Source organism: Balaenoptera acutorostrata, chromosome 14, assembly GCF_949987535.1.
Source record: "Balaenoptera acutorostrata chromosome 14, mBalAcu1.1, whole genome shotgun sequence".
Taxonomy (NCBI): Eukaryota; Metazoa; Chordata; class Mammalia; order Artiodactyla; family Balaenopteridae; genus Balaenoptera; species Balaenoptera acutorostrata.
Window position 1 is genome coordinate 26,896,358 of NC_080077.1, and position 21,745 is coordinate 26,918,102.

Consider the following 21,745-nt stretch of genomic DNA (forward strand, 5'->3'; position numbering starts at 1 on the left):
ATCTGGCAAAATTGAAATTCTTTCAGTAATCTATTTTTCAAAACGAAAGGGAAGATCTAAAAAGCAAGAAACCCATCTCCACAACAGTGTCAGGGGGCATACCCGTCACCAGATATGGACATCCCATTAAAACCACACCGGAGGGCCCAATAAACAAAATGAACACAATGTCAATGTTTAGGGAAAGAAGCCTAACGAAATAAACTTCAGGCAGTGCATGCACATCGACAGGCATTCTCCTGCCCCTCCCGCCCCCCCCCCCCCCGCGCATTGAACCTGCCCTTCATCTGCATCTCTGTCCTTGAAACCATTCCACTGAGACTTCTTTTGCCCACATTTTCCAAAAACTTGGGAGTAGCTATGAAAGGGAGGAGAGAATGTTTCAATTCCTCTTTCCATCCCCAGAGAATCTCCTCCTGGCCCCCTTTCCTTTCCTTCCTTCGGTTCCTTTAGGTGTGATTTGGTTAGGGAAATCAGGAAGGGGAGTGGGGTGAAGGAAAGTTTCTTTAAAAAAATCCAGAAGGCGCGAGCTGGAGCGGTGAGTGTGTCAATCACAGGGTTTTGTGCCCGGGGGCTCCTAGCGCTTTTGAGCGGAGGTGTCCCTGGGCGGCCCCACAATGAATATGAATAGGAATCCTTGCTAAATGGGACAGCAAAGCGCACCGCCCTGAATGATTGCACGTCATCCTAACCAGCCCAGGATAGATAGGAGGGTTCCTTTTGTCTCTTTTCTCCGCCGCAGCTCTATAAAAGCCCCTCTTTTTCAGCGTGAGTTGAGTTCAAGCACACACCAACTAGCTGTCCGGGAAACAGCCAAACCAGAGAGAGGGGAGCGGGGAGGGAGAAAGGTGGGGAAAGGCAGTGCCTCAGCTTTTCTTCTCATTTCTTGCCGCTGAGACGTGGGTTACTGGGAGGCAGCTTTTTTTTTTTTCTTTTTTTAAATTCAAGATTTTCTGTAATTTCCTTCCTAAAGTCTCACCACGGTAGGGCCGCATCCCCTGTAATAAGATGAATTCTGATTCGAGCTCTGTCTCCAGCAGAGCTTCATCTCCGGACATGGATGAGATGTATCTGAGGGACCACCACCACCGCCATCACCACCACCAGGAGAGCCGTCTCAACTCGGTCTCGTCCACGCAGGGCGACATGGTGCAGAAGATGCCCGGGGAAAGCCTTTCGCGGGCCGGCGCCAAAGCCGCGGGCGAGAGCAGCAAGTACAAAATCAAGAAGCAGCTGTCGGAGCAGGACCTACAGCAGTTGCGGCTGAAGATCAACGGACGCGAGCGCAAGCGGATGCACGACCTGAACCTCGCCATGGACGGGCTACGCGAGGTCATGCCCTACGCTCACGGGCCCTCGGTGCGCAAGCTCTCCAAGATCGCCACTCTCCTGCTGGCCAGAAACTACATACTCATGCTCACCAGCTCCCTGGAGGAGATGAAGAGGTTGGTTGGTGAGATCTACGGGGGCCACCACTCGGCCTTCCACTGCGGGACTGTGGGCCACTCGGCCGGCCACCCAGCGCACGCCGCCAACGCCGTGCACCCGGTGCACCCCATCTTGGGAGGCGCGCTCTCGTCCGGCACCGCCTCGTCCCCGCTGTCCGCCGCCTCGCTGCCCGCCATCAGCACCATCCGGCCTCCCCACTCGCTGCTCAAGGCGCCCTCCACCCCGCCCGCGCTGCAGCTGGGCAGCGGCTTCCAGCACTGGGCCGGGCTGCCCTGCCCCTGCCCCATCTGCCAGATGCCGCCGCCGCACCTGTCCGCTCTCTCCACCGCCAACATGGCCCGGCTGTCGGCCGAGTCCAAGGACTTGCTCAAGTGAGCAGCGGGCCGGCCCGGCTGCGGAGAATGAGGGGAGAGCGGCGGGAGGGCTCGAGGTGCCGGGCCGGGAGGGAAGAGGGAGGCTGGGCGCTCGGCCGGAGGGAGGGAGGGAGGGCGGGGGGCTCCCGAGGCCTCCCACACCGTCGGAGAGATCTCAGACCCTACTTGACCCCCGGAGGGAAAGAACTAAAACCAAACTGCAATTTCTAGGTGGTAGCGAAGGGGGGCTCGAACCAGACGTCATGTGTCTTGTATGCATGCTTCTTTTCTCCATGCCGCGCCGGTATTCCTCACTGCCATACGCTCTTGTCAAAACGGCATTTGTTGTATAAAGACGGGATCGGTGTAGTTGAACACCGCGAAGGGCCTTTAGGGTCGCTGTCCATGTCTCTGGCTCTGTGTTCTCACCTTGGAAAAGACAACCATCCCTTTTGTGCGAAACAAATGTAAATATTTCCTTGAGATGGATGCAGTTAGAATTGTCTATCCTCTCCACAGTTGTTTTTCTAGAGCCAATGGAGGGAGAGAGAGAGAGAGGGAGAGAGAGAGAAAGAGAGAGAGAAAATCTCAAGACTCAAGTTTTGAATTCCAACTCCGGTCCAGGGCATGACAGCTCTTCTGTGGGTTTTCTTTAAGACGCAGTGTAGGTCGAAAGAATGCATGCACGCTTCTAAATGAATCTCGTCTAAACATGTTGTGCAGGCCGTGATGCCATTTTCCTTGTAACAAGGATTTATGAGGGAATTCTCCGAAGTACTCCGTATATCTCTGTCTGTGGTTGTAAGAAGTGAAAAAGGGGGCAGAGTGCAAAGACCCAAACTCACGCACAGGCGCTTCTCCCCCACCCCACCCCCTTCAAACTCCATTCCCAACCTTCCTGGGCTGTTTTAGGGGCCGGCGACTGCAAGAGCTTGGGCTCCCTCTGCGAGCTTGCCCCATCCCCCCTTGCTCAGTTTTTCTGCATGCGGGGTCGGCTCTCTCCATCATCAGCTTTGAAAACTTACTGTGGTTTGGGGAGGGGTGCCGTTTTTATTTTCCTGAACATTTGCTTGAACTATTTTGTTAGGGCTTCGAAGACAAGACCTGTCTTTATTTTTTATATATTCTTGATAACTATGATATATTTATTAATAACCAGTGTTTCTGGATGAGAATTTCAAATAAAAAAGAACCTTTAAATCCTGGCTTTGCTTTTGCCTAAAATTTTTGAAGATGGGGGTAGTGGGTAAGGAACATGTGGACCCAGTAAGGTATATCTGGGAGTGGGGGAGAGATTTGGGTGGGTGGGCAGATTCGAAGAGTTTTCTCTGATCATTTACAAGTAAAGAGGTCAGACGTATTGGTGTTAATTATTACAACGAAATGTCCCTCAAATGGGGGCCTTGTCCATGTCACTAGTCTTGTGATATTTGAGCTCCTATTTCTCTGCAGTAATCAGTTCCTCATAAACTCAACAGTTGAGATTTTTTTAAAAAGTGATCTAGAAACCCAAAGTGACAGGAAATGAGAGGCAGAGTGGTGACTGCGCTGGCTGTGTTGGCAACAGATGAGAACAAAACAGTAAGTTAACTTCTTTTCACTGTAGCTTGACCGTCTGGCTTTAAAAACAAAAATCAAGCAAGTTAAAATCCAGTACATATTTTAAAAATCAAGGAAGAGTGATCCTAAAAAATACTCAAATGCCCAGCCCCCACCAGCCCCTTGGCAGCAAGCTCCTCAGAGACAGGGAAGGCCTCTCTGCTTTGTAAGGTGAGCTCGGAGTGATGCCAACGACTGCCCAAGTCTCAGCATCTCCAGATTTATAGTGGGAATTCTCTCTTTCCTCCCTTAGAAGATCCCATTAGTTGAATGCAAGCTATTTGGAAGTGTTATTGGGGGGAGGGATAAAGAGAGAAAAGTCTTCTACGTAAATAATGGCTAAAACGGGGGTTACTTCAATCGATTACTTTTCTCTCTTCCCACCCCATAACATTTCCAGATAGTTTGTGTAAGCAAAAGTAATCCAGCAAGAAGGTTTTGTTTACTTGTTTATAGAGGACAAGAAATCAAGCTCTGGTAATGATAACTCGACCAGCACATGCCTCTATTTCCCGTTAAGGATAATGGAAACCTGATTGAAATGTACCACCCCAGAATCTGCCTCTCGCTTAGATGTAACATCACCTCCCTGTTGGCTGAGGCCTGAGCTCCTCTTCAAGAGGGGGAGGCCAGGCAATAGATCTGTCTCTCTCTAGGATCCAGGGTAGACAGCACATCTAGGAAGCATCTACCCCTTCCTAGGTCCCCCACTGCACCTCTCTGGGAGGGCACCTCTGTGGGTCCTGGGTCTATTTAACTCATTCTCCTCCATCTCTTTTTACCCCCAGCTCCCCCACTGCCAGGGAGATAGATCTAAGTGAGGGTCTACAGTGGAGGGTGCTTATTTCCTCTGGTTTTAGGCAGATAAATGGGGGAATAATCGTCTATTTCCCAAGGGTGATTCATTTCTCTGGGTGAGGAAAGAGCTGTTGAGGATTTATTTGAAACCAACACAAGGCAGCCCTCCAGCCTTTCCCTGTGACTTTATTATTTAGAAAAGAGGGGAGAGGGAGAAGTTTAATCAATCAGGAAAAGGACTTTCCCCTGAGTCACTGGCTTCTTTTGAGTCCTGTTTTCAAAGGCCTGGTCCTGGGGAAAGACAAGAGGCCTGACCACTGGCTTAGTGGTGGGCTTCATCCCTTCTCTAGAGCTGGGGCTTAAATTGGGCACTGAAGAGAAATAAAGCCATGCTCCTTGTACCAGAGGAGTGGTGTCTGTGCTGCCGGGGCACGCAGAAATCCCTTGAGTTACCTGCAGTGGTCAGTATAAAGAGCCGTGTGAGATGTAGAGAACAAACATATGGACACCAAGGGGGGAAAGTGGCAGGGGGGGATGAATTGGGAGATTGGGATTGACATATATACACTAATATGTATAAAATGGATAACTAATAAGAACCTGCTGTATAAAAAAATAAATAAAATAAAATTCTCCCCCCAAAAATAAATAAATAAAGAGCTGTGTGGTTCACGCTCTGGGGGAACTATGCTAAAAACAGTCTCGGGCCCAGGTAATTCTATAACGAATTCTCCAACCCAAGTGGAAAACAGACACTGTTTCCAGCATTGAGGAGGCCCCCTAGACTAACTGGTCTCTTTTCTGGGTCACAAAAATTCCTTTGACCTAGAGACCGGAGAAAGGATTCCTTTAAGAACAGTACAGGAACCCAAGGAGAAGGGCAATTTGGGAGCCAGGTAGTCTGGAGTTCTAGATTTATTGGGGAGGGAACAATCCCCACTTGCTTCCACTGGGAAGGGCCTTGCGCAGGAGCAGGCTGGTCTGCTTGGAAATGTGGCTTTGCAGGCGACTCTTACAGGCATTTTCCGTTAAATTCTCGATTTCCTGATGCCAGAAACAAATGTACATGGCCGCGAAAGTGAGAATGGATTTTTGGCCGGATTTTCTTTTCACTGCCAATTTTTCACCTTATCGAAAGTTCTTAAGTTTAAAGCAGTTTTTAATTCAATCTAGAAACACGACAACGATCCCTTCATTCCACAGTAAACGTTGCTTTACATTTAAAGGGACGGCGAAAGCCTCGTGGGCAAAGGTATCTTGAGAAACCTAGACTAGAATCCTCACGAAGCCCTTTAAGCCAGTGACCCATCTTTAACGCGGGGAGAAAGTCACACTTAGAAAAGGAAAGCCGGCAGTAGTTGGCAGGGTCTGCTAAACCTTTGTTCCTAAAGACCCTCTCCCCCTTCCCCGGGGTTCCGGGGCCTTGGGTTTATATCCCCCAAAAAGGGCAGGGAGAGGTGACCGGAGTTAGTCCACGAAGTCCAAGGTTCCCTAACTCCTACCGGAGGAGGCCTTGTGTCCTCTCAAACTTTTTCAAGCTGCTGGGTCAAGCAGTTACATCGCCTCCACCGGTACCCTCAGCAGAAATTGCAAAAGCCCCTGCCCTCAGGGAGGACAATGGATTCTCTGAGCATCTCGCTCAGCTAACAAGATTTAACTGCTCTTTTCTTGTCCCTTCTAGAGACTTCGGGCCCCTCTCTTCCCGTGCCGCCGCCCGCGTTCAAGGTGGGCTCCCAAGCCTGGGCGCCCAGACGACTAAGCTCTCGGCCCTCCCCGCCGATGCTCCCCCCGCGGCTCTGCCGCCCGTGGGGGCCTAGCCAGACCTCGGGGGCCGGGGCTCCGCGGAGCCTCCGCGATCCAGGAACCTCGTCCCCCGGGACTGGCCGGTCCAGGCTCCTCGGGCTCCGGAAGAGAAGCAAGGGGAGGAGCCGCCCCAGAAGGGCGAGGGCAGTGTCTTTGGAAGAAATAGGCCAGGGGAGGGGCCGTGGTGAGCTGGGTGAACCTGCATCTTCCGCCCGCCTCTGGGCAAACTTGCGGGAGGACGAGGGGCCCCTCCCTCCCTCCCCCTTCAAAGTCTCTGAGCCTCGCACTTACCCGTTTCCCTCATAAGCAGCCGGGAGGAGGCAAACCCTAGAAAGTTCGGGTCTGCAGTAATTTTTTAGTTGCGTCTGTTTTCAGTGAAACCTTCCCCTGGGACCCCGGTCGGGGGGCTGCGAGGGGGCCGGAGAAGGTGGGGTGCGGGAACCAAGAGGGGAAGATCAGGAGAGCCGCTGGGCTAGGGATCGCCGGGGTCCCCTGGGAGCCCCGGGACCGGATCTCTCCCGACTCCGCCCACCCGTTTCGCCCCCCCCCCCCCGCCCGCTGGGGGCGCAGCCCCTCTCCCTGTCCTCTGCACCCAGCGGCGGGGAGCAGGGAGCCAGGCGCGGGTCTGGGTCCCGCGTCGCAGAAACTGACCCTGCACCTCGCCTCTGGCTCTGGGGTCTAACTCGGAGCAAGTCGGGGCGGAGACTGCAGCTCCGCGCGGAGCTACGGGCCCTGGGGTCGGGGCTGCGGCCCATGGGAAACATCGGTCTCCGCGACTCGACCCCCGACTCCTCTCCGTCCCCTCCGCAGGCCCAGCGAAGCCGGGGCGCAGACGACAAAAGACGCGCGGGAGAGGGACATAGCGGAGCAAGGCCCAACCCAGGCTGCGCCGACACTTGCAAAGAGCCTCGAAATACCTAAGCGTTTAAGGAAAGTGGGTGGAAGAAAAAACAAGAGTAACAAACAAATCCAAACTTGGGCCGAGCGTGCGGGCGCGCTCTTTCATCTCTGTTCCCTGCGCCCCTATGCTGGGATGCCCGCCGACATTCGGTCAGCTTTGCTAAGGAGATACGGCCCGGGTCAGCCAGGGCGGCCCGGGCTGCTGCGCCTTCGTCAACCGCGTTTCCTCGCTGGGGACCTCACGGAGGACCCGGTCGGCTCGCTCCCTGAGGCCCACCCTGGCCTCAACCCCTGGCGCGGAGACTCTGCTTCTCACCCAACCCTGGCCCTGTCCCCGGCTCCGGCACCAAAGTGAGGATAGTATCCCTGCAGCCGGCACTCGGGAGAGGAAGTTCAGCACGCCCCAGGAATTCGACACGTCCCAGGGGAGGCGGGGATCGGGATCCGCTGGGGCTGGGGTCCCAGGGAGCTGAGAGGGAGGGGTGCGCAGATCTGGGCGCTCAACGCGGGGGCCTGGATTTTGCGCCGTATCCTGGGGTTCGGGTGAAAGCAGAGTGGTTGGGTGTCTCCATCCTGAGGAGGGCAGGGAAGGGACAGCGCCGAAGGGTCTGGGAAGCAACTTGGGATAACAGCCCTCAGAAGTTTGGGGATTCTGGCTGGCCAGGACTTGATCAGCGCCGGTCTTTCCCTCCCGTCTGCGACCGACAGACACCTCAGAGAGTGCAGGAGCCTGGTCCTGATTCTGGGGGCGCCACAGTTTACGTGTAAAATGCAGCCTGTCTATCTTTAATCTCCCTTGGGCCTGAAAAACTCCCGAAGCCGGGTTCCGAGAGCCCCACCCCCGACCCCCGCGTGCTGCTGAGCTGAGGTGCCGAGAACACGTTTCTGCCACAGGCAGGATCCTTAACACCTCGGAAGGAAACAGGTTGCAGCCAGCACATTTTATGAAGACTCTCTTCTCCTGGTTATTCAACTGCTCCTCCCTCCCTCCCTTCCACTCCCGGGGAAAGGGCAAGGAAATTCACAGCATCCTTTGAACCCACAAGTAAACAGACAGCTCTCTACTGCACTCCCAGCAATGTAAGCCTCAACATTACTTCCTTTGGTATTTCTCATAATCTTCCTCCTTTTAAGCAATCAACACTTTCTTTCTTTTTTTTTTTTAAACATCTTTATTGGAGTATAATTGGTTTACAATGTTGTGTTAGTTTCTGCTGTAGAACAAAGTGAATCACCTATATGCATACATATATCCCCATATCCCCTTCCCCTTGCGTCTCCCTCCCACCCTCCCTGTCCCACCCCTCTAGGTGGTCACACAGCACCAAGCTGAGCTCCCTGTGCTATGCAGCTGCTTCCCAACAGCTATTTTACATTTGGTAGTGTATATATGTCCATGCCACTCTCTCACTTCGTCCCAGCTTACCCTTCCCCCTCGCCGTGTCCTCAAGTCCATTCTCTACATCTGTGTCTTTATTCCTTTCCTGCCCCTAGGTTCATGAGAACTTTTTTTTTTTAGATTCCATATACATGTGTTAGCATAGGGTATTTGTTTCTCTCTTTCTGACTTCACTCTGTATGATAGGCTCTAGGTCCATCCACCTCACTACAAATAACTCAATTTCGCTTCTTTTATGGCTGAGTAATATTCCATTGTATATATGTGCCACATCTTCCTTTTTTTTAACATCTTTATTGGAGTATAATTGCTTTACAATGGTGTGTTAGTTTCTGCTTTATAACAAAGTGAATCAGTTATACATATACATATGTTCCCATATCTCTTCCCTCTTGCATCTCCCTTCCTCCCACCCTCCCTATCCCACCCCTCTAGGTGGTCACAAAGCACCGAGCTGATCTCCCTGTGCTATGCGGCTGCTTCCCACTAGCTATCTATTTTACATTTGGTAGTGTATATATGTCCATGACACTCTCTCACCCTGTCACATCTTACCCCTCCCCCTCCCCATATCCTCAAGTCCATTCTCTAGTAGGTCTGTGTCTTTATTCCCGTCTTGCCACTAGGTTCTTCATGACCTTTTTTTTCCCCCTTAGATTCCGTATATATGTGTTAGCATACTGTATTTGTTTTTCTCTTTCTGACTTACTTCATTCTGTATGACAGACTCTAACTCCATCCACCTCACTACAAATACCTCCATTTCGTTTCTTTTTGTGGCTGAGTGATATTCCATTGTATATGTGTGCCACATCTTCTTCATCCATTCATCCGATGATGGACACTTAGGTTGCTTCCATGTCCTGGCTATTGTAAATGGAGCTGCAATGAACATTGTGGTACATGTCTCTTTTTGAATTATGGTTTTCTCAGGGTATATGCCCAGTAGTGGGATTGCTGGGTCATATGGTAGCTCTATTTTTAGTTTTTTAAGGAACCTCCATACTGTTCTCCATAGCGGCTATATCAATTTACATTCCCAGCAACAGTGCAAGGGGTTCCCTTTTCTCCACACCCTCTCCAGCATTTATTGTTTGTAGATTTTCTGATGATGGCCATTCTGACTGGTGTGAGGTGATACCTCATTGTAGTTTTGATTTGCATTTCTCTAATGATTAGTGATGTTGAGCATTCTTTCATGTGTTTGTTGGCAATCTATATATCTTCTTTTGAGAAATGTCTTTTTAGGTCTTCTGCCCATTTTGGGATTGGGTTATTTGTTTTTTTTTGATATTGAGCTGCATGAGCTAAGCAATCAACACTTTGAGTGCTTTCGTGTGCCAAGCACCGGAGAAAAATGAACAAAGCAGCAAGAGAAGTAGGACATTCAAATGCATAAGAAATGGCCCCTGCCCTCAGGGTCCTCAGACCCTAGTGGGAAAACACAGGGCATCTAAGTCCTAAGGTAAAACCTCCAGTGGCTGTACAAAACACAGGTGCTGCAAGCCTGCCTTCCAGAGGCTTTTTCAGATACCGGAAAACTCACTGCTCATTCCCTCTACCAGACAGAGGACAGGAGCAGATGCCTTTGATTAACATGGAAATAAAAAGAAGCAATGGTGGCAGTACTTTGTTTCATCACTGTTGTTTAGAGATTTATTGACACTGAGATAAACTTCAGTCTGGGATATCTCCGTAATTCATGTCCCCATCAGTTATTACCAAATGAGCAAATCGTTTTTTCTTTTAACTGGTTTTTAAAAGAAAAAAATAAAAGAGGGGGGAGGTTGGGAGAAATCTTTTTTTAATGGGATTAAAGTCATTATCCTCCTTGTCTCTGTGGGTCCCTGAGCTACAGACACTTGTCTCTTGACTCCTGAGCTCACCAGGCTGTGTTCTAGACATAAAACAATCCTGTAATTTCCTTCAAGAACAAAAGTTTTCAAAGAAATGACCTGTGCGTTATCCCCCTCAATAAAGCAGAATTGACTTAATGGTCTGTTAATTACTCCATCCCGGCAGGGGGAGGGAAGCTTCCAAAAGGATTGCTACAAACCCTCTGTTGATTGGTCTGTCCCCAAATGTACAGCTGGGACTGGGCCATTGAAAACCCAGACAAAACAAAATCCCTGATAAATAATCCTACCTAGAACACAAAGATTCAGCATACAATTGTTGAATCTTTGCTGGATCCTCAGAGAAGCCCGGAGCGAGCTCCTTTGGGGCTTCCGGTAATCTTTAAATTTGAGGCCAAGTATTCTTGGACAAAAGTTAAAAGAAACACTGTGGTTGACTCTCCGGTCCTCTCATCCTCCTGTGTCAAATTTCTTTCACTTTTATTTGAGACTCTGACTATACTTCTTTTATCCAATCTTCTTTTGTACGAATTACAGTTTGTTTCATCATTTAATACATTTTTGGCTTGGTCATCTTTTCCAATTGTTTGTCTATTAATGGTTTAAACTGAGGAAGACAAATTGGATTGTTCTAGTAAAAAAGGACAAAGTAGAGAATCAAAATATAAGAGATAGATTTGGGTTATTATTCTCTGTGACTTTTTCACATCTGTAAGGTGACAACTGCATCATGCAATTAAATATATTTCTAAAATAAAAAAGTTTAAAAAATCCTACTTAAGCCCAAGAAACATTGAATAATCACCCAGTTAATTTTGCATCAGAGACAGTTAAGCAGAAAAATTCAATTTTTAAAAATATTTCTTTAAGGAAGATAATATACATGTTCTACACTAATTGAGAAAATGTTGGTTTTAATTTGGTGTATATTTGACTTTTGTGGACCCATTGAAATGAAACACTGCAGAAAGATGAAATGTGGCATCTAGAGAGATGGGTCATGAAAATGATCAAAAGGTGGATATGATCTGTTTTGAAAATTAGTTCTTTATCTGAACTAGGCAATAACAGAGAGAGTCTGTCAAACCACACAGTCTCCCACATCTACCATCACTTTTTAAGGAAGTGATCCTTAAGAGTCATGTGTTGATGGAAACCAACCTCTGCCTTCCTTGCCACAGTTGACTGGTCCCTGCATAGTGCATGAGCTAATCAGTATAATCATGAGAGAGGCTAGCTCAAAGGCGATTGGCATTAAATTGTGCCCATAATTGTGTTTCATATAGAATGGTGGCAAACACATACTTTTCTCTCCTTTGGAAAAGTGAAAAAAATCTAGTGAATCAAAAAGAAACCAATCATTTAATCTCAGCTTGGCCCCCAAGGCTGAACTTATGTTTTGATTTTGTGTACTGTTGACTGTTCACCCCAGTTATGTGAGAAACAGGATCTAGGCACAGAGTGAGACAGTGTGACCTGTGTAGCTCAGATAGTATTGTTCCTTTCAATAAAATCCATACAAAAGGCCATCTTTGCCTGTCTTGTCAATGATGTCCTCACCATCCTGACTTTCCCACAGTCCTATATAGCTAATAGACAAACATGAAAAACAAGAAGCCGTTCCTCTTGCTAAATAGTCTATGGGGAATACTAGAAGTAGAGAAGGCAATTTGTTTCCAATTTTTACTAGATTTATATTATGAATAGATTAGACTCCAAGATTGAATAAAGTACTTTTAGAAATTATACTGACTGACCATGCACTGCAGAGATGGGTTAGGTCCTCTTTTTCCCCTTTGCAAAAATTAATGTGCTCAGGTATCAATGGCCCTCCCCAAAGGGCATTTTGATTTGGAACAATTTTTCATTTTTTACCCTTAGGTAGTTGATTTCCTAGCACTTCCGTCACTTGTGGAGTGTTGTTTTCCAGGCGCTTGAGACACTGGATCTCTTCAGAGCCACAGAGTACATTGACTTACGATCAGTAACTTTTCATCATTTTTGATCTGGGCAGATTTTTAAATAGAAAATACTGAGAAACATGCAGTGTAATTTTCAGAGTACGCATTAGATCTCAGTAAAAAAAAAAAATTACAAAGGAGTTGTAACTTGAGGGAAAACACTAACAATAAAAACTTTTTGGAATATATATAAAATGGAGAGAATTAATCTTTTATTTTTTCTTTTTTTTTTTGGAAACAACAGTTTTATTTAAACCCAGCCAAACGTGGTACTTGTCCTTGAGAGGCTGGAGAAGAGGGCAGAAGAGACAGGTAGGGGACTGCTACTTTTCTAAATGTGCTCTTACTATGCAGACCCTATACCTCATCTAAGTGGACAGTCAACTGTGAGAGGCTTCACTTATAGTTCTGTACGTGACCACGATCGATTCTTTTCTTTTTCTATAATTTGCATCCTTTGTGATTTTATGTGACGCTTCATCATCTAAAATATATTACAGTTATGGTATAAAAGAATGTTCTAGAGTTTGTTGAAACTAGAATTAGGTTCATTGAAGCATTCGATGTTTCTCTGCACTTTACACTTGAAAGAAAGAGATGGGAGATAGAATCTGCGGAGGAGGGATGAAATGGATTTATTAAGTGGAGCAAGTAAGGCAAGAAACATGGTGGCCACTTTTTTAAAAGGCAAACCATTTCTGTTGGTGACATGGTGTCAAAAGTTACTGTTATTAGTTTGTCCCTCACATATATATGCTTTAGGTGAACATGCTGCTTAGAAAAAAGGACCATGTTTGCTTGCTTCCAAAAGATGGAAGATTTAGGGTGAATTCTTCTCTTTCTCTTCTATCTTCCTCTTCAATTCCCCTTTCTTCCTCTTTTCTTCTATCTTGCTTCTCAGTTATCTCCTCATCTTCTTGCTCTCTACCTTCTCCCACATCTCTGCTTCCAGTCTCTATTTTATTCTCCATTCCAGCTCGTCTCTCTGCTCTATTTGTCCATTGCATTGGCCACTTCATTGCTTTAGGGGAGCCTGGGGTTTACATTCCCCTAGCCTTCTCACTCAGTCCTTGCACATGCAACCTGCCTGCTCTTCCAACAAGTTTTGGTTTCTGTTATCCTGGGCAGCTCTGTTAATATCTTCACTCTCTCAGCCTGTGTTATGTAACAGAAAAAAATGAGCTACATGGAAATGTGTTGCAGAACCAAAGATGTTCGAAAGCGTTTTAACTTCCAAAAACAGCATTATCATGAGAATGCCTTTGCAGGTGATAGAGATATTGTGGTAGATGCTATGCATGTCTTAGCCCGCTTGTGTTAATGTAGGGGAAATATTTACATTAATAATTATAGAAAACACAAAGTTCTTACAGTGTGCCAGTCATGGTTTTAAATACTCAGAAAGTATTAACTCATTTAATTCCCACTGAAAACCTATGCAGGTAGTACTATTATTATTCCCATGTTTGCAAATGTAGAAACTGAGGCACAGAAAGTTAAATACTGTAACTTTCCTGGTGTGATCTAGATCAGTGGTGTCCCCGGGCCTACAGCATGGGTTCTGGGCCAGCAGTATCAGCAGCATCTGGGAACTTGTTAGAAACACAAAATCTGAGATTTTACCTTACTTGCAAACAAATAAGTCTATCACAGTTTTGTGGATGCTGGCCGAGGACACAAGACCCTTGTCGGGAACAAGGAGCTTTATTTCTCACTGCATGGAAAGTATCATGGACATCATGTTCACATTTGTTCCCCTGGTCCTTTAATTCCCATGAGAGCATTGCAGACGTAGCAAAGTTTGTCAGTGTCTCAGATCACAAGATGTGGAGAAATGCAAGAGACCTGTGGAGTTTCTGCCAACAGAGCGTTGAGACCAGCACACTCTTCCAGCAACTGGCACTCTGTCATCATTCTTTGGGACAAGGTCACTGTCTACTCCCCTTCCTCTCCCTCGCACGGACATGATATACATCTTGAATGTTTATGAGTACAGAAATCCGTGTATAATAAGCAGTGCTTCTTTGTATGTGTACCCATTTTTAATTTATACGTGGACTGTGTTATAGTCCTTTTTCTTTACTTTTTTTTTTCCCACTCAGCATTAGGTTTTAAGATCCATCCACCTGGCTGTTGGTTAATCTTGTTCCACTCCTATTTTATTGAGTTATATTTGACATACAACATTGTATGTAAGTTCAAGGTGTACAGTGCATTCATCTGATGCATTTATATTGCAATATGATTGCCGCCGTAGCAATAGTTAACACCTCTATCTTGTTAACTATCTTGTTAATTATCTTTTTTTGTATTGTTGGGAACAATTAAGATCTAGTCATTTACCAAGTTTAAGGTTCATGATACTGTTTTGCTGTCTGTAATCACTGTACTGTGTATTAGGTCTCCAGGATTTATTTATCTACTGGTTGCACATATGTAGTGTCCCCCAGTTTCAACTCTGCTGAGTATTCCATACTGTGTGTCCACCACATTTCATTTCTCATTTCCCTCGTGATGACACTTAGCTTCCCTGTAGCACCCTACTATGATAACATTGCAATGAAAATCTTTACATATATGTCTCCTCTTGCATCTGTCCAAGAATTTCTTTTCTATAAATATATATATAATCTCCAAGATATATAACCAGTGTTCTTTGCTCATTTTTCTATCAGGTTATCTGTCTGTTTTTCAAGAGATCCTTGTACACTTTAGATATTGAAATTTTAGATATAACAACTGTCTTCTCCTAATACTTTAATTTTGTGTTTTATGTTCTTTTTTCTATACAGGGTACCCAATTTTCCCAACATTGTCTGCTATACAGTCTGTTCTTTCCCTGTTGATTTGTGACAGCATCTTTATCCTATATTAAGTTCTTATATATTCATGGGTCTTTTTTTGAACTTTCCACTCTGTATCATTGGTATATTAGTCTGCTTCTATGCCACTTCCAGTATATTGTTATTACTATGACTTAGTATTATATCTTAATATACAGTAAAGTGAATCCTTTATAATTTAATCAGATAAAAACTAAGAGAGTAGAGCTGCTTTATTATCCTGACTGTTCCATTTCTGTGTGTTGTATTAATACTAGATGCCATTTAATGAATAACATGATTGCTATTTCATTGAAGTCTCTCAGTAATCTGGGAAGAGTGTCGTAGTGCCCTTCTACGGGTGAGGAGAGTAAGGGTGAGGTTAAGTAACTCAGAAAGGGTGCCCAGTCAATAAGTAGTACAGCGGTGTGTTGAACCCTGTGCTGTCTTACTCCAAAGTTGGTGCTCCTAAGAGCCATCCTACATCTTTATGAATATTCTTTTGGTCTGTTTCTTTAACTTCTCCCTTTCCTTCTCGGTGGCCATGCCCTATTGAAGGTAACCTACATAGGACGGCTCCTGTCCAACCCTCCCTAACAGTTTTCACCTCCATAACAAGGTCTTGTTTGGGGTCATCAGGGGTCCTGGAAATTTTTTTCTCATTCACTCATTCAATGAAACTTGCCTGGCTCTGGGCACTGTACTAGGTTCTGAGAGTGCCATAGGGAATAAGAAAGATGTGCTACCCGCACTCAGAAATCTTATAGCTCAGTGGGGAAACTAATCAAGCAAATGGCAAAACAGTGTCCCAATACTATGCTAGAGGGTGCGACAGCAGTCCCTGCCCGCGGACATTTAACCCTATCTAGGGGTATGTCAAGTTGAACTGTTAGTCAGGTGAGGAGGTGGGGCAAAAGACATTGACATTTCCAGAAGCCAAAGAGCAGAGGGAATGTGAAAGACGTTTTAGGGCAGCTGGAGAGTAGGATTCCTTTATGTGAGTGGAGTTAGAGCGGAGCAAAGCAAGATCTGATACTGCAGAGATGAGAAGGAGCCAGTTGCCAAGAGACACTGCAATCCATTCACTCATTGTTTTCAATGCATATTGACTAAGTTCCTCCCAAAATAATCAATAGATTATACACATAGCACTTACCAAGTACCATGCACTGTTCTACGTGCTTTATATCTACTAACTCATTTAATCACTGCAACAAACCTATGAGTTAAATAAATATTATTATTATTCTAGTTATAAGGATGAGAAATCCAAGGCCCAGAGAGATTGGGTAACTTTCCCAAAGTCATACAGCCATTAAGTGACAAGGCTGGACTCAAACTCAGGCAACCCATCTCCAGTGTCTATGCTTTTAACTGCTATAGTAAACTGCTTCTGGGGATAAAGCGATGCACCTGGCAGGCTAGGCTCTCTGTTCTCATTTTAAGGAGGAGACAGAAAATAAGCAGGCAAACAACAAATAAATTAACAAGATAGAGATGAGAAGTATGAAGAAATCCAAACAGCAGGATAGCTTGAATTTGTCTTGGGTAATTAAACTTAGCTAGGGAAGTCAGGGAGGGCTCCAACGAAGGGTGGCACATGAGCTGTGACCTCAAGCACCAACTGAGGCCAGAGAAATCCATTTAGTGGGAACCAGCATAAATGGGTTGGATGATGGAGATGTGGGAGGGTTAATGTTATGTGTCAACTTGGCAAGGCTACTGTGTCCAGTTGTTTGCTGTGAAGGTATTTTGCAGATGTGATTAACATTTAAGGTCAGTTGACTTTAAGTAAAGGAGTTGACTCTCCACAGTGGGTGGGCCTTATTTAAGCAGTTGAAGGATGTAAGAGCAAAACCTGAGGTTTCTCAGAGAAGAAGGAATTCTGCAATGAGGCTGTAATATAGAAATCCTGTCTGAGTTTCCAGCCTGACCTATAGATTTCAGACATAGCAGCCCCAACAATCACATGAGCCAATTTTTAAAATAAATCTCTCTCTTCTGTCTGTGTGTGTGTGTCTATATATATATAGACACACATATAATAAATAATAATAATATTTTTTTTAACTCATAGGGTTGTTGCAGTGATTGCATTTATATATATATATGTATATAGTTTTTCTGGAGAACCCTGACTGATAGCTGATGATCAGTAAAGACTCAACCCCTGCCCTCACAGAGCTTCCTTATAGAGGGATTACATAATTAAGAATTTAATTCCAAGAGCAGAGACTGTCTCTTTATTCTTCTCTATATTTCCTTAAGTACTATGATCAGCGCTCTGAACCATAGAGACACTGGGCAGTTACTGGCTGAGGGAATAATATTTGGAGTCAGGAGAACAAGATTCTGGTGCCAGTTCTGCCCCAGCAGAGCTGTGTGACCTGAGTTCACACACTTAACTCTTCTGAGCCTATTTCTTTCTCTGTGAAATAAGGGCATTGGATTAAATGTTCATAACGTTCTTTCCTTTACTAGTTATCTATGATTCTTTGACAGCAGACAGTTATAAGTGGATGACTACTGATCTACTTATGGGAGCAGCAAACTTCAGAAATACAGTCCTAGAAGATGGTCGCTGCTCATGCAACAGGTGAGACACTGCTAGGGTCCCCAAACCTCACCCCCAGCTCCAGATGCTTCACAGTCAGCTGGGGGCCTGCTGGCTGTGGACAAAGAGCATCTGGGCCAATGAATTTTCAATGCTTAAGTCAGAACCATTTTTGTTTCTCCTTAAAATGAATGTTAGAAGGAGAAAAATTAAGATTATTTTTTTTCTTTCGTAAGATGAAAACTTCCCTTTTCTCTATATTTGTATACTAAGGCTTTCTCCAATGTCTCATTATTATAAATTGGCTCGAATAAATAACTGGGTGTATACTACTCTCTTTGTACCTAGGGTTGTTTTCTTATCTACTTGCTTAAAATTATATTTCTTTGATAACAAAGAAGAACATTTTTTCATGAAATAATAAAGATTTGGGGGGAAGGTATATTTGCTATGCTGTAAGTTCTTTCCAGGATTCTGGAGATACTGCATAAGCAATGTTGATAAAGTTCCTGGGTCTTCCAGTGTTTATAATCTTGGTGTTATGACTACCAAAAATGGTATTTCCTTTAATGGGAAGTGTTGGTTTACGCTTTTTACCAAATTATGTATTGGAAACAGTGTTCTACTAATTACTTTTTGTGAGAGCTATGTGTAGAAGGTGATAAATCTTTTCTTAAAAATGTCTTTTCTAGTTTGTCATTTGCCTTTTAATTTTTATTACCTTTTGTTGTTTTTGTTTTCTTTTTTTCATTTCTGTCCTCTAAAAATTTTTTTCTTGTAGTTAATTTCTTTTGGTTATTTTTTTTTAAGGCATAGAGGATTTACAGCTACATATAGTTATAACCATGAATTCATTTATTTCTGATTGCTTTTATGCTTTAGCAAGGCCTCTGCACCCAGAAAGTGATAAGCATTGATCTTTTATATTAGTAGTTATACAATGTGACTCAATAACAATACCTAGTATTAACCAAGGGCCAAACTTACTTTTTTTTTTTAATTAATTAATTAATTAATTAATTTTTGGCTGTGTTGGGTCTTCGTTTCTGTGCGAGGGCTTTCTCCAGTTGCGGCGAGTGGGGGCCACTCTTCATTGCGGTGCGCGAGCCTCTCACTATCGCGGCCTCTCTTGTTGCGGAGCACAGGCTCCAGACGCGCAGGCTCAGTAGCTGTGGCTCACGGGCCTAGCTGCTCCGCGGCACGTGGGATCTTCCCAGACCAGGGCTCGAACCCATGTCCCCTGCATTGGCAGGCAGATTCTCAACCACTTTGCCACCAGAGAAGCCCCAAACTTACTTTTTAATAATTATCATGTTTAATCCTAGAACACTTTCTATAGGAAGCTACAATAATTGTCCCCATTTTATGAATGAGCAGTAATTTATGGATCAGGATTAGAAAAGCAAATATCTTGCCCCGATTTAAACAGCCTCCACTCAAATGTGAACTATAGTGTCTCCACCTGGGAATTATTTTGGAGTATGGTGCAGGGTGAGAACCAAAATTGATTTTTTCCTGTCATAACTAACCACACTTCCGCAAGTGATTTATTGGTTCTCCCTTCCCTGTTCCATTATTGAGGATGTCTCTAAACATTTATATGTAATGAGGACTTTTTGCATATAGTGAGGGTTTTTCATTTTCAGTAAGCGTATTATCTATATTCCTTCTGCTTTATTTTGCTTTGATTTGGGGAAAGAAGTTTTAAATTATCTTTTAAAATAAAAATTTCTTACTCATTTCCTTTTTAACCTCTTTTAGAGATCTTTAATGAAACTTCAAGGTATAATGCTGCCTTCTGGAAATTCCCTGGCGGTCCAGTGGTTAGGACTCCGTGGTTTCAGTGCCGAGGGCGCAGGTTCAATCCCTTGTTGGGGAACTAAGATCCCACAAGCCATGCAGTGCGGCCAAAAAATAATAAATAAGCAAATAAATAAATAAGTAGTTGCCTTCAGACTTAACTACTTTAGAAAGAAAACTAATGAACATAATTATTTTAGGTAAAGTTTGTTGGTTTTGTTTTTCAGGGATGATTTTGGACCAAAAAGATACTGTTGAGTTCTTGAATTTCAATTTTCCTATTTCTTTTTTTTTTTTAACTTATTTATTTTATTTTTGGCTGCGTTGGGTCTTCGTTGCTGTGCACAGACTTTCTCTAGTTGCGGCGAGCGGGGGCTACTCTTTGTTTTGGTGCACGGGCTTCTCATTGCGGTGGCTTCTCTTGTTGCGGAGCACGGGCTCTAGGCGCGCGGGCTTCAGTAATTGTAGCACACGGGCTCAGTAGTTGTGGCTCGTGGGTTCTAGAGCGCAGGCTCAGTAGTTGTGGCTCACAGGCTTAGTTGCTCTGCGGCATGTGGGATCTTCCTGGACCAGGGCTTGAACCCATGTTCCCTGCATTGGCAGGCGGATTCTCAACCACTGTGCCACCAGGGAAACCCCTAATTTTCCTATTTCTGACTCAATTTAGAAATACCTAGAAAATCGGTTGTGTAGTGGAAGGTATTTTGCCAAGATTTCTAAGCAGAGTTAATTTCTACTCCTTCTCAGAGAGGGTTTGGTGAACTTGAGTCAGCTTTATGCAGATGAATAGCGTAAATAACCCAATTGTGCCCCCTGGTTCAAGTCCCCACCTCTTTTTAGGTCCGTTAATCTTCACCCAAAACAAAATTACTGCCAAGAAGGGAAGGGAATAAGAAGTTCATCATAGACTTGAAAAGAGGCAGCTGCAGGTGTATTTCCCCTCAGAAAAATATGAGGATGTTTCCGAAACTAATAGGAAGAAATAACTTGGCCCCCCAAAAAGAACCTCTGTAACATCTAATTTTGGTTTTTCTGGCACCAAAGCTAGGAAAAGGAGTAAGTTTTCAACCCTCTTTATGGCGTGCATATCACCCTTTGCTGTCAGTTTGCCCTTTCTGGAAGTTAGAAGACTTTTGGACTTTCAGGAAGTAATTGGTTGACCGCCAGTGGGCCACAGGCAACTACAGGGGCCTTTGCTTGGGCGTTGCAGCCGCCTCTCCCTCCTCTAGTGCACGTTGAACTTTGGCCCTAATTCCATGCAAATCTACATACAAACAATTTAACACCTGACTTGGTTAAAACAACAACAACAACCACAGTCTCTTAAGTCTCTCCTTTAAAAACATTGCTGGCTGCAGAAATCCAAGGAAGTAAAGACATTAAATCTCAGTTTCTTGTTTTAAAAGTGCTTTACATACATCACCACCAACCAGCTTGTAAATTTTAGTCAATCCTCAAACCAGCCTTTTAAAGGAGCTGAAAAATGTCCCTGTGCCCTCAAAGGACACACCTGTTATCTGAAACAGTTTTTAACCAGCTTGTTAAGCAGCTTTGACAGATCAAAGACCCCAGACAATGGACACAAACTTTAACAATAGTATAGCCTTGAGCAAAAGGTTCTGTCAAACCAGGCTTGTGCCCACGGCATTATAGCCAGCAATTGAAAATAAATTTTGCTTGAATAAGTACCTCAGCCGATCAGAGGCACCGCGGCTGCTGAAACAAAAGCAGTTGAGGATAAGTTATTGACTCCACTGCCGGCCTGAATGAACTTCATTATGCCAGCCCGCTCCTGGTAAATGTGTCAGGTTTTAAACTGAATTAGGTGGCAGGTGCATGGACCATTTTCCTGTCCCCCTTGAGACAGCAGACAGCCAATCATCACCTGATTCTACAGACAAATGTTTAGATTTGTTTTTCATATTGCACGGCCATAAGTGAAAGCACATTTAAATCTTTTTTCCTTATCCTCCATCACCACTGGGTTATGTTCCCATGAGCAGGTCATACCCATGCTTTGGTGTAATGGGATTCATAAAGGCCTGGGCTGCCACCCCCATCCCTCCTCTCCTTCCAAGGCACAGATTTCAGAGATGATTTGAATTGTTCACTTGAGGTTATTGGATTTTAGTTTCGGAACTGAAGAGGAGCTTCAGTTCTAGGAGATTAAAACGCAGGGACACATATCCGAAATCTCTTCCATCTTAAGAACTTCAAAGGGACATAACCATGAACATTCCAATATGTTTTAACCAGAATGATTAACTTATGGATTGGCTTTTCAGTTGGGAGCTAGGATACAGAACTCAGATATTTCAATCTATAAAAATATTTCCCACCAGCAAACCTTGTAACCCCTGCCAGGGCCTCTCAGTTCAAGCAGAGTCAATAAGAACTGACATTTTTCTACTGTGTGTGTCTATCTGTCTATCTATCTATGCTTGTATATTT

The 21,745-nt window shown here is 44.8% G+C and overlaps 1 protein-coding gene across 1 annotated transcript; it reads left to right on the top strand.

The window, feature by feature from the left end:
- Nucleotides 1-1,008: 1,008 nt before the first annotated feature.
- On the top strand, nt 1,009-1,824 carry OLIG3 (oligodendrocyte transcription factor 3). The gene has a single exon (XM_007191112.2). The coding sequence runs from the start codon at nt 1,009-1,011 to the stop codon at nt 1,822-1,824; it is 816 nt and encodes a 271-aa protein (XP_007191174.2).
- The last annotated feature ends 19,921 nt before the right edge of the window (nt 1,825-21,745 follow it).